Source organism: Lutjanus erythropterus, chromosome 10 (assembly GCF_056507025.1).
Source record: "Lutjanus erythropterus isolate fLutEry1 chromosome 10, fLutEry1.hap2, whole genome shotgun sequence".
NCBI lineage: Eukaryota > Metazoa > Chordata > Actinopteri > Lutjaniformes > Lutjanidae > Lutjanus > Lutjanus erythropterus.
Genome location: NC_139326.1, coordinates 29,935,709 through 29,950,507, shown reverse-complemented (window position 1 = coordinate 29,950,507; position 14,799 = coordinate 29,935,709). Strand labels below are relative to the sequence as shown.

Below are 14,799 nucleotides of genomic sequence, written 5' to 3'. Positions count from 1 at the left end.
TGTTGAAACAAACTGGATTCCCAGACATTTACAATAATTCATAATGAACAGTACACAGATAAAACACACACACACACACACACACACACACACACACACACACACACACACATAAAGGCAGTATGATGTGATAACAGTTTCATAAAGGTAAGGTTAATATCTTTGGCTTATATTTCCTATAGAGTCACTTGTTGTATAAACAAAGCACTATGGTGTACATACTTCTAAAATGATTACAGGACATTTAGACAATCAACACTGACGACAATTTTAAAATATCTCTTGTAAACATGCAGCTCTCATGAAAAACATATAATTACATTCTGCATGATTTAAATTTAAAGTTTTCACTGACGACATCACAGACAAAACCAAATGTGAAAAACAGAATGACAGTTTGTAGTTATTTTCTTTTGTAACAGTAAACATGAAATGTATTCTATTAGTGGTATAATAAAATAAAGATAAGATAATATCTGGAGTGGTAAATATTAAAACACACAGAGATATGCAAAACATTAAGTAGAAAATAAAAAACAAAGATATATTTTCACTTGGCATCTTAATAGCTCAAAAATGAGCAAAGTAGAAGAAGAGACATCTTTGAAAATGTATAAAAAAGTCACAAAAGTGATGTTTCAACTGTGCATTGAGCATTGAGCTGTAAACGTTGAACGCTCAGTGGCAACGATCACCGTCTTCAGGTGAGCCTGCTACTAAATCCCTGAGAAACAAAACTCTACCAATAACCAGTCAGACCGAGAAATTTCAACGTGTAGCCACACACAGAAGCATCTGACCATCACACATTTGGTCTGGACCAGGGAAAAAAAACACACAACTGACTTTTTACAAACAAATTAGTATTCCTATACATTTACAGTACCAGTCAAAAGTTTGGATGCACTTCTCATTTCATGTTTTTTCCTTTTTTTGAAGAAATGGACCAAATATAACAACAGTGTGCAAAGTTGTCATCATAGCAAAAGGTGGTAAAAAGGTAAAATATCAAAGAGAAAACCGTTTTGCACACTTGTGGGTCAACGGGTGTGTAGGAGAAGATCATGGGTCGACAATAAAAAGCAAAAAGATTCTTGCACGCTCTTTTAAGATTAATAACAACAACGTTATTAAATTTTTGATTGCAAGTGCAGAAGAGAGTGTGTAAGAGTATTTCTGCTTTTTAAGAGTCTAAAATATAAACATATTTTACCTTTTTTTCACATTTTTTGCTTACTACATAATTCCATATTTCATAGTTTTGATGTTTCCAGTATCAATCTATAATGTAGAAACATAATACAAATAAAGAAAAAAAAACAATGAGAAGATTAATAAGTGGAGCCATGTCAGTACTCCAGCACGTAGGTCGGCCCTTAGTAACAACCTAGCAACAAAGACGATTTCTAGTCCCAAACTCAGTCCAAAATTAAAAATGCATTTAAAAAAGATAGATTTTCAAAATTCTAATATTCCGTATTTGTTGCCATTTACATTCTCAGAAACAAGTTTCACTGCAGTCACAAAAAATATTTGCTCTCTGACTTCTCATGAACTTGGGAAGCAGCACCTGTATGCAAGCTGCAGCAATCTAACATCACTATGAATTATATTCATTAAAGAAAACATATTTAATTATTCTAGAAACAGTCAAACAGGAGGTCATAGTCTAATTACAGGCCTATAGTGGTTTGTAATTTATTTTCTGGAATAAGATCTAAATGTCTAAAGGTCTAAATATCGAGTTGACCAATCAAATTGCTTGGTTGGAACTACCTGTTGTATAACAGGTATTACAATACAGGTGAAAACTTGTATTGTAATACGTGTTATACAACAGGTATTACAATTCAGGTGAAAGCATGTAGAAATCCCAGTAAACCTCCTCACACTTACTGTGTTGACAAATTTGACAAAGACTAAAGCAAAAGATGATTTTGTTAGTTTTATGACTTTACAATATCATATCTGTTAGTTTTTAGTTTTTTAGTTTTTATTTTTATTTGAATGAACTAAAATGTTTATTTCACATCTAGTTTTAGTTTTTAGTTTAGTTTTAGTTAACTATAATAAGCTTGGTACAGTAATGATCAACTGACATCTTTCACACAGGCCAAAATTCACTCTGCCACTGACCTGATTTTGTTTCATCCAAAACAAACAGGTGAAAGCACCCTTAGATGCACTTGAAACAATTCAATATATTCACACATTTACTCACAAATTGTGGGGGGGATAAGCGTTTGATGGGGGGTCATACAGGATGATGGGAAACAGCACTGTGAGGTCAGGGGAGCCGACTATGCACAGGCTCATCTGTGGGAGACACAAGAAAACAAGATACACAAACATCATGAGGCTCAAAATCCAAACATACAGTCTGTAACAACTAAGATCAGATTTAGGTGTAGTTAAAGTAGTAAATTAAATCTCTCTGAACCAGTGAATGCATTTCCTCCATCAGACCACCTGTCTGTCACTGGTACTAACCTCAATGAGGTAATGCACATCGATGATGCTGCAGTTGGAGATGCTTAAAAGTGCAGTCGAGGGTATAGCGATCATGATCTCAGTTTGCATGTAAGAGGTCTCAGCGCAGACGGGCTCTCCAGTCACAGCCGCCAAGGTTTTGTGAACCTCTTTCTTGTTGACCTTGTTATGGGTGTAAAAAACCTGTTTCTGAAGCAGCTTCACCTTCGGAGTGGCTGTCCGAGTCGAACCGTTAATGAACTCGCAGATGAGTTTCACAGTTTCACCTGGAGGAAGAACGGGCACAGTGTTTGGATGTGGTTATTTAACATCACAGTTATTTCATTTGATGGAAGGACGGATGGATGCAGTACCAGGGACAAAGGCTTTCTTCTCTGTTCTGGCTGTTACTGTGACTGGACCCGAGGCACACCAGAGGCAGCAAACCGTCATGGTGTTGGAGCCTGAGAGAGGAGCCTGCAGAAAGCAAACAACCAGACAGTGATCCAGTAGAACAAATGAGCAATGGACATAAACACACATGATCAATCTTTAGATATACTCTGTATTTTTTTACTTATCTAGCAATGCAGGTAACAGTTTCCTGTAGGAATTACTTACTTTCTAGTAGAAATAAAGTAGTTCCTGTTGACTGTAAGTAGTTCCAGTAGATTTTAATGCAGAAATAAAGTAGCCGCTGCATGAAACAGCTAACAACAAGGTCTGTGGATTATTTTGAACAACCGGGTCATGATTTTTGGAAAGAGACACTGGTTTATAATTTTTCCAAAACTCTGCAACTCACACCAAAACAATATAGATGGCCTGAGGTAAAATATGTATTTGATTCTGTGGTGAACTGTCCCTTTTATATACTTTACCCACTATATTGACAGGATATTATATAATACATGCATCAAAAAAAATCACAAAACAACTCCAAGGTACTCTCTTTAAAACAATTATAGTCTATGTAAAGCAATCATAAATATGTGTTCTTGTGTGAGTTCATCACACCACAGAAATATGTTATTAACCACTGAGCCAAATTTGAATAGTTAAAAAAAATCAGCAAGCATGAAAAATTAGGTCTCAAAACTGTGAAAAAATGACCTAGTTCTGGGTATCAGTATTCAGTACCTTCAAAGTATTATTTATAATAAGCCAGTACAAAGTACTATCAAAACTTCAACAGCCAAACAGTACCTGCATTTAACCTTTTTGGTAGCCAGATCTAGAAAAAAATACTATTTATATGGTTTTGCTCACAGCCAGTCCTCATCCATCCTGTTCTTCATGAAGAGGAACCTTCGAAAAAAGGTATTGAATGAAGTACTCCATTGGTATCAGTATCACTTTAAGGGTAATGGTATTGGTTTCATAATTTTTTAACAATACCCAGCCCTGCTACCACCAAAACATGGACGCTCTGTCTAGGTCCTTTATTGGACTTATACAGACATGTTTGAGCCTGCATTAACATACACTGTATATCGTGTTTAGAAGAAAAACTGAATTTCCTTCCCACAGACTTTAAAGGGAGTATTTGATGTTGTGAGGTGGAATTACTGATTTCACCCATGGAGTTTGGTTGGTTTGGAGAGAGTGATATTTAGCTTATACAAGGGCTAAAATACTTTTTGTTGCTGACCCTCTCCACAGCAGTACATTGCTGAACTTTTGTGTTGTTACCACTGCCTGCTTTTCCGGCCCAGGGGCCCGCTGACCGCCATCTACTGCATCTTCTACACTGATGTCATACAACCCCACTTCAAATAGTCCGAGCTATCTCTTTAAAATGCCTTTATTGTCACGACATGGTCATGTCAGATGTTTGGCAGCAAGACTTCGACAGGAAGTCGAACAGATCAAATGGAACAAAAGGCTCTTTCACAGTGGTGTTCCACCAGTAGGAATCGTCCACTTGGACATGGAGATGTGGCCTCTCTAGGCATTTTAATTGTTTTAGAACAGAGCGCCTAGGAGTGTCCACCGAACTCAATGAGGCCTTGTCTCTAAAATCTAGTTTTCAGACCTTTATTGTTTCAGTTTTGTGCTTACATGCTGCATGTTCTCAATGACTGTGTTCAATTTAAAGTACTACACAGCAAACTTGGGACCAAGTAGTGTTCCTGCATAGAGCCTGGACACACCACACACAGAGTGAGGAGAAGACAGTGGTTAATGAGGGACCAGCAGGTCTTTTTTTCACCCTGGCCCCCCTGGCAGGTTAACATGGTCATGGATGACTTACCCACAGCTCAGGCTGGTTGGTATTAATTTGGTTCACAAACTTCAACTCTGTCACAAAGTCCTTGGACATATGCCAGGGTCTGTTGATGCCCACGGTCAAGGTGTACTTTATTTGTCCATGAATGCCTTGGAAGGTGGATGGGAAGTCTCTGCATGGTTGCAAAATAATAATTAAAAAAAAAAAGTGGAAATAAGAAGTGGGTCCACCCTGGAAAAAAGACACACAACTTCTACACACTTAATTTGAAGGGGTGTGCATGAGACTGTCATTTTCTTTGACAACAGGGAATATAATACCAAGGTGGTTTCCTAGCTGGATTTGGTTTGTGACACCTCAGACCTGAGTCAGCTAATTAGGCGGCTAGCTCCACAGTTAACCAAGGTAACGCCAGCTAAAGATAACAGCAGACAATGGTTAGCCTAATTCAGCAACAAGTAAATTAGCTAACCACTATTTGTCCAACAGATAACTCTGCAAGCTAGTCAAAAACATTCAGTTTGATGGGGAATATAGTACCAAGGTGGGTTTTTGTTTTGTTGTATGGCTCCTGGTACCCCGGGGATGAGTCAGCTCAGCTCAATGACCGTATGACACTTAATGACAACAGTCATAAACAATCATAAAGACTCCTTCATGTTCATGACGTGGTAGTGACAGTATAATGGCAGTCTTATGCACACCCATTCAAATAAAATGTTACCAACAAGCTCAGATGTTAGAAAATCTACTTAAAATGATTCACAATCACATGGTAGAAAGAATAATATTGATCTACACTCAGTTTAGTTATCAGTCCAGCTTCAAAATAAAGATTTGTTTCAGTCCACATCAATATCGAGTATCTAGTACCATGTGATCCCTGGAAGTGTGTGCGACAGAAACAAGAACGCCTGAGCAGAGGTGGCAAGTAGAAATATAGATAACTGTTGGGGGAAAAAACTCTGGTAAAAGTATAAGTATAAATTCAAAAATGAACTCTAAAATGTACTCAAAGTATAAAAGTAAAAAGCAGACATCCTTAAGATCCTTAATGTTTTTGTTATGTTGTGTCTTTAACAGATTTTATATTTCTTTATTGTTTTTGAACATAGTACATCACATTGTCATAATTAGTTTGTTACACTATTTAGTTCCAAAGGATCCAAAGGTTTACAGATGGACAGTGAGCACTCTTCCAATGCCTAGCAAGAAGACACTTTGCATGTTTAAGACATGGGTAATTTAACTTAGTTTCATGACTTGTTGTTATGTCTTTTACATTGCTTTTTGCCTTGCTAATCTTTTATTTTGTTTATAGCCTTGTTAAGTTTTTTGTCTTGTCTTTTATGTTGTTTTTGTAGTGTTACATTTTTTCATTGTTTTTTTTTTTGTTTGTTTTGTTTGTTTGTGTGTTTTTTGTCTTGTTATGTGTTTTTCATCTTGTTGCGTAATTTACATCTTGTTACGTCTGTCATGTGTGATATGCACTTATTGTTCCAGTCTTGATGTTGGGAAGTAATGCAAAATAAAAATTATCAATAATTCTCCTCAAATGCATTAAAACAAAACTAACAAGCCTTTTTTTTTTTTTTTTTGAAAAAGAAAGAACAGGTATTTTTAGTTCATGTGTAGGGGGTAAAAGTAAAATGGTGAATTCAAAAAGAAAGAATATTAAATTCTAAAGTAAAGCACAGATACCCTGAAAATGTTCAGTGACAAGGTATTTGTATGTATGTTTGGTATGTTGCTTTCCACCCGGAATAGAAACAGTTCGTACTCACCCTTGTGGGATCTGACATGAAAACGGATACACATGAGTGCCAGGCTGAAGTGTTGAGGTCCTGGACTCTGGTACTGAGCTTGATGTCGCTGCAGGGGGGAAACACACACACACACACACACACACACAAACAACTGAGTGACTTTACTCAACAATGACTGACTGTTTGCATCGCTGTCTTGCATACCTCTGTTTTCTGGCAGGATGACGCCGTTTAAGTTGAAGTACTCCACTTTTGCTGAAAAATTCCTCCGGCTTCTTCCTCTCCGCCCTCCGCCTCCACCTTGGCTCCAGTGGACACTCGCCTTGCCCTTCAGTGCCATGGTTATGGAGGTGATCTTCGTCTCCTTCGTGAGCTCGAACATGATCTGTCCTGTCAGCAGCTCGCCGCCGGAGACGATGCCCCTCTCGTTTGAAGAGTTAAAATTGATGTTGAAGTTCTTTATCGTCTGCTGGAACATCCTGGAGTCGAGTTCGATTAAAAAATCTATCAGAAATCAGCAAAACTATTCTAGTTTTAGAAACGCAAGAACTCCTGCGCAATGAAAAAGTCAATTTGGTCAATGCAAAGGGATAAGTAATCAACCCATTTAAGTATTAAGTGGCAAAAACACAGCGATCCAGTTTGTTTGCGCCAACAGTCTGCGCATGCGCCGGAGGACCAGCCCTGATTTAAGGCGGAGTCAGGGACCTATCGGCCATATATGAGAGACAGATGTCCTAACATGAGTGATATGTGAAATATATTCAGTACTTTACCACTGAACTCATAAAATATTTACCCTTTTAGTTTGTCACTCTCTCCGCCTTATCCACACAGCTGGAAGTAACTAATTACAAAATACTCATATTCCTGTAATTTTATTGGTCTTTTGGGGTACTTGTACTTGTATGAATAGATTTTCAAGTCTGTACTTTTACTTGTACTTAGGTATGCATGTTACTTTAAAAATCAGAATTGAGTACAGAGCACAATCTGAATTAATATGAAAACCTCTCATCTGCATTTGTGTTGTCAGTAAGGTTATCTGATCGCAAACAATGACCTATGAACAAAAAACAAAACAGTGCAGAAGCACAGTTTTGGAGTAGGATGTTTATGATTAATCATTAATGAATGAATCACCTTCGAGAATGTAACAAATTATAAATGTATTAATCTTTAATTAATATTTAATCAATAGTCTAGAAATGGCAGTAATAGCTCCTCATTTAGCATTTTGTCTGGTGTGGCCATTTGTTGAATAAAAAAGAAAAAGAAAAAAACAGAAAAAAAGGAAAATGAGAAAAAGGAAAAAAAAAGTGTTTTGTATCTAAAATATTTTAATAATTAATCAACTGTGAGCTTGTTCATTGGTTAAGCACAAAATTTGCAACCTTGTGCAGCCTAGAAGAGGTGAGGGTGACAGCTAAGCAGCACAACAGAGCAGGAGTTGGGAGTAATTTAGACAGAGGTTTTGGACAAACAGAAACCCATTTGACTGAATGTCTGACAGTGATAATGCATTAAACATCACTGGTTAAAAAGTAACTAATACTCTGAGTAGCTTTTAAAAGAATACTTTTTACTTTATGGGCGTTTTTGTCTTTATTTAGATAAGACAGCTGAAGACATGGCAGGAAAGGGAGAGAGAGAGAGAGAGAGAGAGAGAGAGAGAGAGAGAGAGAGAGGGTATGACACGCAGCAAATGTCCTGCGGGTGGGAATTGAACCTGCAGCCGCTGCAGAGGACTGGTAGCCTCAACACACGGTGCACACGCCCTATCAACTGATAGCAGTGTTTTATTTGGTCACACAACTCTGGAGGTCATGTTTAATCCCATTTTTTGGCCTTCCTTATGTGGTTCAGCTCGATCGTTGTCACAAAAATGATCTGAAAATTAAATTTTCTGTCATTTTACAATCTGAAAAAATAGATTCACATTAATAGATGAGTATAGTTTTTTTTATTATTATTATTGTTTAATGCTTTTTATTTGATAATTGAGAATGTTGCCTTGACGTAACACTGGACCACTGCAGATTCCCACCATGACATTTTTTGGTATTGTGTATTCATATTTATATACTCCTCAACCAATATGAAACAGGGTGTAAATGCACTGACAACTATTTTATTTTATCTTACCTCAGTGAGCCAAATATGGCAACAACACAACAGCACACTGAAATGTGAATAACTGTTTTGCTGTGATAATAGTTTTGTTTGATTGTTGATGTAAAGTTTTCTGAAATATTTAACACATTCATTCCTACACACAGTTTTACAATGTTACTGCCTGAAGGTAACATCCAGACAAACAAACTTAGGAAAGAAAAGAGTTCAGTTTTAATCTTTTTTCATTCCTCACCATTATGGTACAGAGTTGCCCTCTGGGAACACACTCTGAAGTGTACCCTGAAAAATAATTCTTTGAAAATTTCTTCAATTTATGTTTACTTATCTATTTTATGACAAAAAGTCCTTACATTTTTTCACCAACTGGCATCATACTGCATACCATAGAAGGTCATATAAACATATATATCTCCAAATATATTTCATATATAAATACAGTTAATCCTCCTTATCACTATGTGCACTTATCCTGTGCAATATATATATACTCTACTATCACCCTGTGCAATAATATCTTTTTCATACTGTGAAACCATCCTGTGATTTTTTTTGTACCTGTATTCTGTGCAACCAAATCTCTGTGCAATTATGCATTTTGCAAGGCAATATTATTTATATTTTCTCTCTTAACAAAATGCTACACGCCATTTGTGCACTATAATATGTGTGCGATTATACTGCACAATTACCCACATATCTGTAAGTAAATGGTGTATATAGTCTGTGCATATAATTAGTTAGTTAGTTAGTTAGTTGAACCTTTTTTTATTTTTATTTTGTTTGTATTTCTTTTTATCAGTCACTTTCTTTCTACTTGTACATTTGATCCTTGAGCAGTCATAACAAGTGAATTTGTCCGGTGTGAAATTTGATTGTTTATTGTCTTACAAGACACCAAACAACAACTAATATTGTTATGTAACAGTTAATGATCTAATTCACTCTATCCTAAAATCAAGGTTACTGGGTCTTAACAATATACTCTTCATTGAAACCCTCCTTTTAGCTGGATTGTTGCCCTGTTTTTTAGGCAATCAATCTGTTATCAGTTGTATGTGTATCATTTGTATATCAGCAGTTGCAGCTTGCATTTATGTGTATATTCCCTTGTCAGACGGTCAATACACTTGTCAAAGTTTGAGATAAATTGTGATGTAAATTTGCTCACTGAAAAACCTGACAAATTGATTTTACTTCAAGAATCTGATCAAAGCCTACCTCAAGATGTATCAGTGCAAGGTAACTTTGGTTTTATTTGCAGATCTGGAGATATTGGTGTCTGATATATGTCCCACCATGCATGGAGGTGAATGAAATTTCATTTGTGGTGCTCAGAGAATTGGAAAGTACATTTAAAAACAACAATAGCTTTTTTTTCCCAAAAAAATAATGTCCCTGTTACTGCGAATAATTTACTCTGTCTACCATGTCTATAGGGACTATTTCTTTGGTAGAAAGTAGTTTTTGAATTGCATCCAGTGAGGCTTGACAATTATCCAGAGGAATGGAGACACTGTTTTATTTTTAAAGCTATGAGCACCACCAACAATTTCAATTTATTTACATTTCATTGGCATCTCAGGGATGAAAAAATGTGAAAATAAAGAGAAGCTGTTGCCATGCCTTGGCTGTGAGAAAATATCTTTTATCTGGGTGAACGCACCCTGCAATCATTTAACCACTAGATGGCCCTAAATACTTTATTGTGATGATCTCAATACATCAAACAGTATCAACCACGACCGAACAGAAATTACTGAAAATATAACTTGTCATTTTTGTCATATTTTCTTCCAGATGCAGCTCAGTTCTTCCATAACTGCTCCTGTAATAAGCTTCATAGTGGCATTATAAATAAAATGTTTAGTAATTCTTTAATAACAGGAAGTTAAAGTGCTCTTTGATAGGTTTATGGTACACAATACAGCCATAAAGTGCTGATAACGACCCATTAAAACTGACAGCACAAGGCAAATAAAAACTGCTGGCACAAGTTAACTCGAAGGCGCATCTTTTCATACCTGCTGTCTTGCTCTATTTGAGAGGGAACAGACCTGCCAGCAGTTTCCTCGAAACTATGAGAGTTTCTTTGGAGTGTAGTGAGGCTCGACATATTGTATAAATGACTTGTCAGAGATTGTGTTTGGGTTCTTACAGATGTGTGGAAGCATGAATTATTTATGTATCAGATTCACCCTTTGGTGATTTGTGTTTGACTCACACACAGCTGTGACTACACTGGATTTTTGCAGCAGTGGAATGTAACTAAGTACATTTACTCAGGCATTGTACTTAAGTACAATTTTGAGGTACTCTGAGATACCATCTTCTGCCACTTTCTACTTCTACTCCATCTCTGACTGAAATATTGTATGTTTTACTTCACTACATTAGTTATTAGTTACTTTACAAATTATTCTACTAATTATTCTTCTATATTGTAGTATATTATTATTCTAAGTATTTTATTTAAGTTGCTTGTCATGTAAAAAAAAAAATCACTTTCCCTTTTAATGATTTCAACAGTTTTAATGTATTTGTAATAATCTTGACGTTTGGACTTTTACAAACCAAACAACCAATCAGTTAATGGAGAAAATAATCAGCAAATTGATCCATAGTGAAAAAAATCACGTTACAGTACTTAACAAAATAGTTCAAAATGAGCCCCACCTCAGCTTACAATAAAGTTCTGATTTTACATTAATGATAATGTAATGATAATGAGTAACGATAATGTAATGATATGATAGCCTAGTCACAGGCAATATACTACATAGAGTGCTTTTAATACTTACATACTTTTACTTAAAGCTACTACAAGGAACTTTCATATTGTGTTGATTTTGGATGCTCCTGTGGCCAAAAACATTTGCACCACCATAACCACAAAATATGATGTCAAAAACAAAATTATCTAAATAAAAAAAACTCCTCTTGCTTCTTTTTAACTGGTTAAACTGACTAATTCCCTCTAGCATGCATTATTAATAACTACACAGTAAAAAACAAAACATATAGGAATTTAGAGTCAACTAATTTTTTCTCATTAACACAAACATACAAGTTTTATTATTCTAACTTAAAATTTTCCAGTATTTAATTTCAGAACATGAGTTGTTTTGACTTGATATAATGAGCTGAATGAATGTACTGAACAGAGTTCAACTCACTCATTAATTTAAGTCTCTAAAACAAAAACATCTGCATATAAGCAGACTTCCCAGCATGCATTCTTTTATATAGTTTGAAGAAAACATATTTGCTGAAAACTTGTTGTGTGTCTCTAAAACATTCTTTAAACATGTTTTTTTCAAGTACAACTGAATTAACATTAACATTAACATTTAAATTAACAAGTTTATTTGACAAGAAATGTTTATTTGTTTTGAATCCTTACAAATTACCTTAAAATTTTACAGCCACCCAGACACTAACTTTTTAAAGTTAAGACAAGCAAATTTTACAGTGGATATGGAAGCAGCCAGTCGTCTCACAGATGGTCTCATTTTCTTATGTAGGTCATTCAGAGCCATCAGTATTACATTTGATCATCAGTTAAAAACTCATAGTAGGTTTAAATAACATTTTCATGAATTTTACTTGAGTTTTTTCTTCATCCAACACTAGATTTTAAACACTGAACCACATGGACAATTGTTTACAACAGACCAACAGCACTGCCAGTTGTACACGTTTTTAGCAGGAATTAAGCTTAAGAATTTTAGGAAGTTGTTTAGGAACAATTCCCACTAAACCAAACTTCTAGAGCAAAGTTTGTAAAGCTTCTATCCCTTGTTTAATGGTTCAATTTACATTTGCTAAGTGTGTGAGACTTCATCGAGTTCAGTGTTTGACAAGACAGTCAGATCAGAATCTTGATGTAGTGTTTCAAACACATTTTGAAACAGGAAGAGCTCAAAAGCAGTCAACAAACTTTTATCATCATCTGTTAATCAATCTGACCGTCCATTAGCTTCTCAAAGAAGTTTAACATTCAGACTTATAAACAGTAGAAAGAATGAACACCCACAAAGGAGGAGACTCAGATAGTGACTCAACATTTCTGGAGGGTTTAGCTCATTGATAAGCTGTCATATAAAACACAGGAACCCCTTAATACTTGCAATTTTCTTCACCTTTATTCATCAAAAAGAGAAGAGTAGGAAAGGAGCAATAAATCAATTCAAATAATGCACTTGATAATAATCCCGCTTTTATGCCTCCATAGCTGATTTGAGAGACCTTTGGCTCAAATTTGGGACCATAAAGGGATAGTTCGGATTATTTTAATTGAGTTACTTATTGATAGTCAGTGTTGTAACTACAGTAGATGTCCCCACTTTGAAGAAACAACGTATATTTGATGTACTGCTGTGGAAAGAATCTGCACCAAAACATATTTTAAAAAGCTGCACTAAAACTATATTTAGAATATTTACCCTGCTTTACTTTGCAGTCAGGCAGCCGCAACTCCTCAAGGAATAACGGCATTTTTACCCAGCAGAACACGGGAGTTGCTGGTCTACTGCTGCCTTGATTTGTTAGTCTGTTTGTGTTATTTTTGTGACATCAGTGAATCAGAATTTACCTGTTAAAACACAGATAGCACACAATAGCACAAAGAGAGTGATATTTGTCTTTCTGATTGGAAAAGAAGCTAAAATACATTTTACTGCTAACACTCATCTCTGCTGCTCCAGAAGGGGAACGTGCTTGCCTCCCATCTACTACAGTTAATACTTCCAATAATCCAAACTATCCCTTTAATGTTTAATAGTGCAACCTAATTTCAACAAGTCTTGCAGAGGATCTTTTGTGTGCTGTGAGAACATCGGCGTCAGAGAGGTAACCTGTCATGTTTGGTCTTGTGAAAAGCAGCTGGTTGTTGAAAATGCGGAGGTCTGATGTAGATGAGCGGTTGGAACATTCTGCTATCGAGTAAAAGAGCCTCAGCAACATGATCTTCTGATGCGGATCTACATGTTGGACATTAATGGACGTGTGTGTGTGTCTTTGCTCGAGTGCTCTCACACACACACGACCATTTATAATAGGCTTTGGCTGTCGCTGATAAGGGGACCTATCAGGTTTAGTTGAGCTCAGGGTGACTTGACTTTGCCTGCCAACTTGGTAAACCAACCACACACAGTATGACGGCTGCACCCACACACACACACACACACACACACACACACACAAATAAACACACAGTACACACATCTATCTCTCTGTCTATCTCTTTATCTCATAGATATCACATTGTTAACTGGATCATCCAGACGGCAGCAGTTGGTATTTTGATATCGGTGTGTCCAGTGCTGGTGGACATGCATCCAGATGACAAATTTATTTGTGTTTGTCTTGGTTCATTTCTTTTTCCAGCTTATGTTGTTTGCCTTCATTCCAAATTCAACCAAACATGGGGGAGACTGGGGACGAAAGTAACATTTTTGTTTGAGCATCAATAACATCATGGTTGCTCATGCTAGATCTCTCAAACTTGCACAGTACCCACACTGTAAAAAATGTATTTCAGTAGTAGTTGAAGTAATGTCGTGTTTTAAATGAGTCCCATTTAGCTCTCTGCTTTAATGATTACAGTTTATTTTGTGGATTATAACTCATTGAAATGACATCCCTGCTCTTCTTAATTCATTAAATGTGTGTCAGATATTTCCCCTGCAGTTGAGCTGCCATTTTACATAATAATGTATTATGTTAGATATGAAATGGTCCATCTGCATTGGTTATACAGTGTTGTTTATGTTTTCATAAACTCGGTGAATGTAACCAGCCATCATTAAGTCAGGCCAATTAATTCTCTAACTCTAACTCATTAACTCTATTTATTACATTTAACAAATCAAAATAAAATCTTAGGTTACTATGTAAAGCACTTTTCCTGAAATCATACTATTAGGTTGTTAAAGAACATTTTTTTTTTTTTAGGTAAAGTAAAATTGAGTCAGAAAATGGGAAATTTTTAAGCTTCCCTGCCTTTAATTTAGGTCACATTCTTGCAAATTGTTGAATTGAAAGTAATCAGACTTAAAGCCATGGTGTTCTCCTGACCTCTTAACTTGAGTTGAAAATACTTAATTCATTTTTGTGTTACCAATTATAAGTATTTTTTTTTTTTAAGTTGGTTCGACAATTTTCTTCTTTCAGTGCGGATTTGTTGAATAAAGCCTGGAC

At 35.9% G+C, this 14,799-nt stretch overlaps 1 protein-coding gene across 1 annotated transcript; it reads right to left on the bottom strand.

The window, feature by feature from the left end:
- Window positions 1-2,211: 2,211 nt before the first annotated feature.
- LOC146320668 (arrestin domain-containing protein 3-like) lies at window positions 2,212-6,944 on the bottom strand. Its single transcript, XM_084729604.1, has 6 exons — window positions 6,670-6,944; window positions 6,484-6,571; window positions 4,724-4,871; window positions 2,844-2,946; window positions 2,491-2,756; window positions 2,212-2,316 (listed from the first exon to the last, which is right to left on the bottom strand). Exons 1-6 carry the CDS (start codon window positions 6,941-6,943, stop codon window positions 2,218-2,220), a joined length of 978 nt encoding a protein of 325 aa, XP_084585730.1. The 5' UTR covers window position 6,944; the 3' UTR covers window positions 2,212-2,217.
- Window positions 6,945-14,799: the final 7,855 nt, after the last annotated feature.